At 41.4% G+C, this 851-nt stretch overlaps 1 protein-coding gene across 1 annotated transcript in view; it reads right to left on the bottom strand.

The window, feature by feature from the left end:
- The window catches only part of LOC106875942 (gem-associated protein 5), a 392,253-nt gene that overhangs the window by 20,709 nt on the left and 370,693 nt on the right, over positions 1-851 (bottom strand). The window contains exon 21 of the mRNA XM_052972568.1: positions 391-510. Coding sequence (XP_052828528.1) covers positions 391-510 — 120 coding nt within the window. The remainder of the gene's footprint in view (positions 1-390; positions 511-851) is intronic.

Here is an 851-nt window from a genome sequence, read left to right on the forward strand (position 1 = left end):
TAAAGCCTTCTGTTTGTTTTCCTGTCTTGTTTTTTGTCCGCCACTACATTCCTCCATGGCTAGATTAAATTTGCGTATACAGATTTAATCTGCGATCCATGGGACGAGCCGTTTTAACGATGCGTCCTGCCCGAAGCTCGTCGAAACGCCGGTGTTAAAACGTGGGTAGCTGAAGAAGTAGAATGTTCTCTATGTGGCTCGTGTGTTCTCGTCTACGTTTGTTTGCAATGTCCTGTACCCAGATATGCACCTATACATACAGGTGGATGTCGGTATGCACATACCTGTACGTATATATGCATATACTCATTTACTTTTGTTTATATATATATATATATATACATACAGAGACAGACACACACACTTACTCAGAAATAAATAAGGGCTTACCATTTTGCTGCTTGTTCATAATTCCCTTCCTTGGCCAGTTGTTGGGCCCACATACTGTACAGGTCCTCGAACACTGGGTCAACAGGGGAGAGGCGGACCTTGGCAAAGGTTACAGCTTCTCTGCAAATAAAGAAATATGAGAATGCACATCAGTAACTTTTAACCTTAAGTGGTCACTTGACCTGCTAGGAACAGCAGCCAAGTTTCCTTCAAATCACAGCTCAACTGCCTCACCAAAAAACAATGAGTTGCCTTGTAATTTTTGCATCAGGTGTAGTTTACTTACTTTATATCTTTGGTAAATGTTATTTGCAGCGATGCACAACAGGTGCACACTATATAAACTGCAAGACACCACTCCATCTACTCTCTGTTTTCCTACTTCAATGGGTGATATCTCAAATTACATCGCACAACTTAGTTTACATTGAAAAAGCAGAAGTGATGGTGGTGGTGGTGGT

Source organism: Octopus bimaculoides, chromosome 13 (genome assembly GCF_001194135.2).
Source record: "Octopus bimaculoides isolate UCB-OBI-ISO-001 chromosome 13, ASM119413v2, whole genome shotgun sequence".
Classification (NCBI taxonomy): domain Eukaryota; kingdom Metazoa; phylum Mollusca; class Cephalopoda; order Octopoda; family Octopodidae; genus Octopus; species Octopus bimaculoides.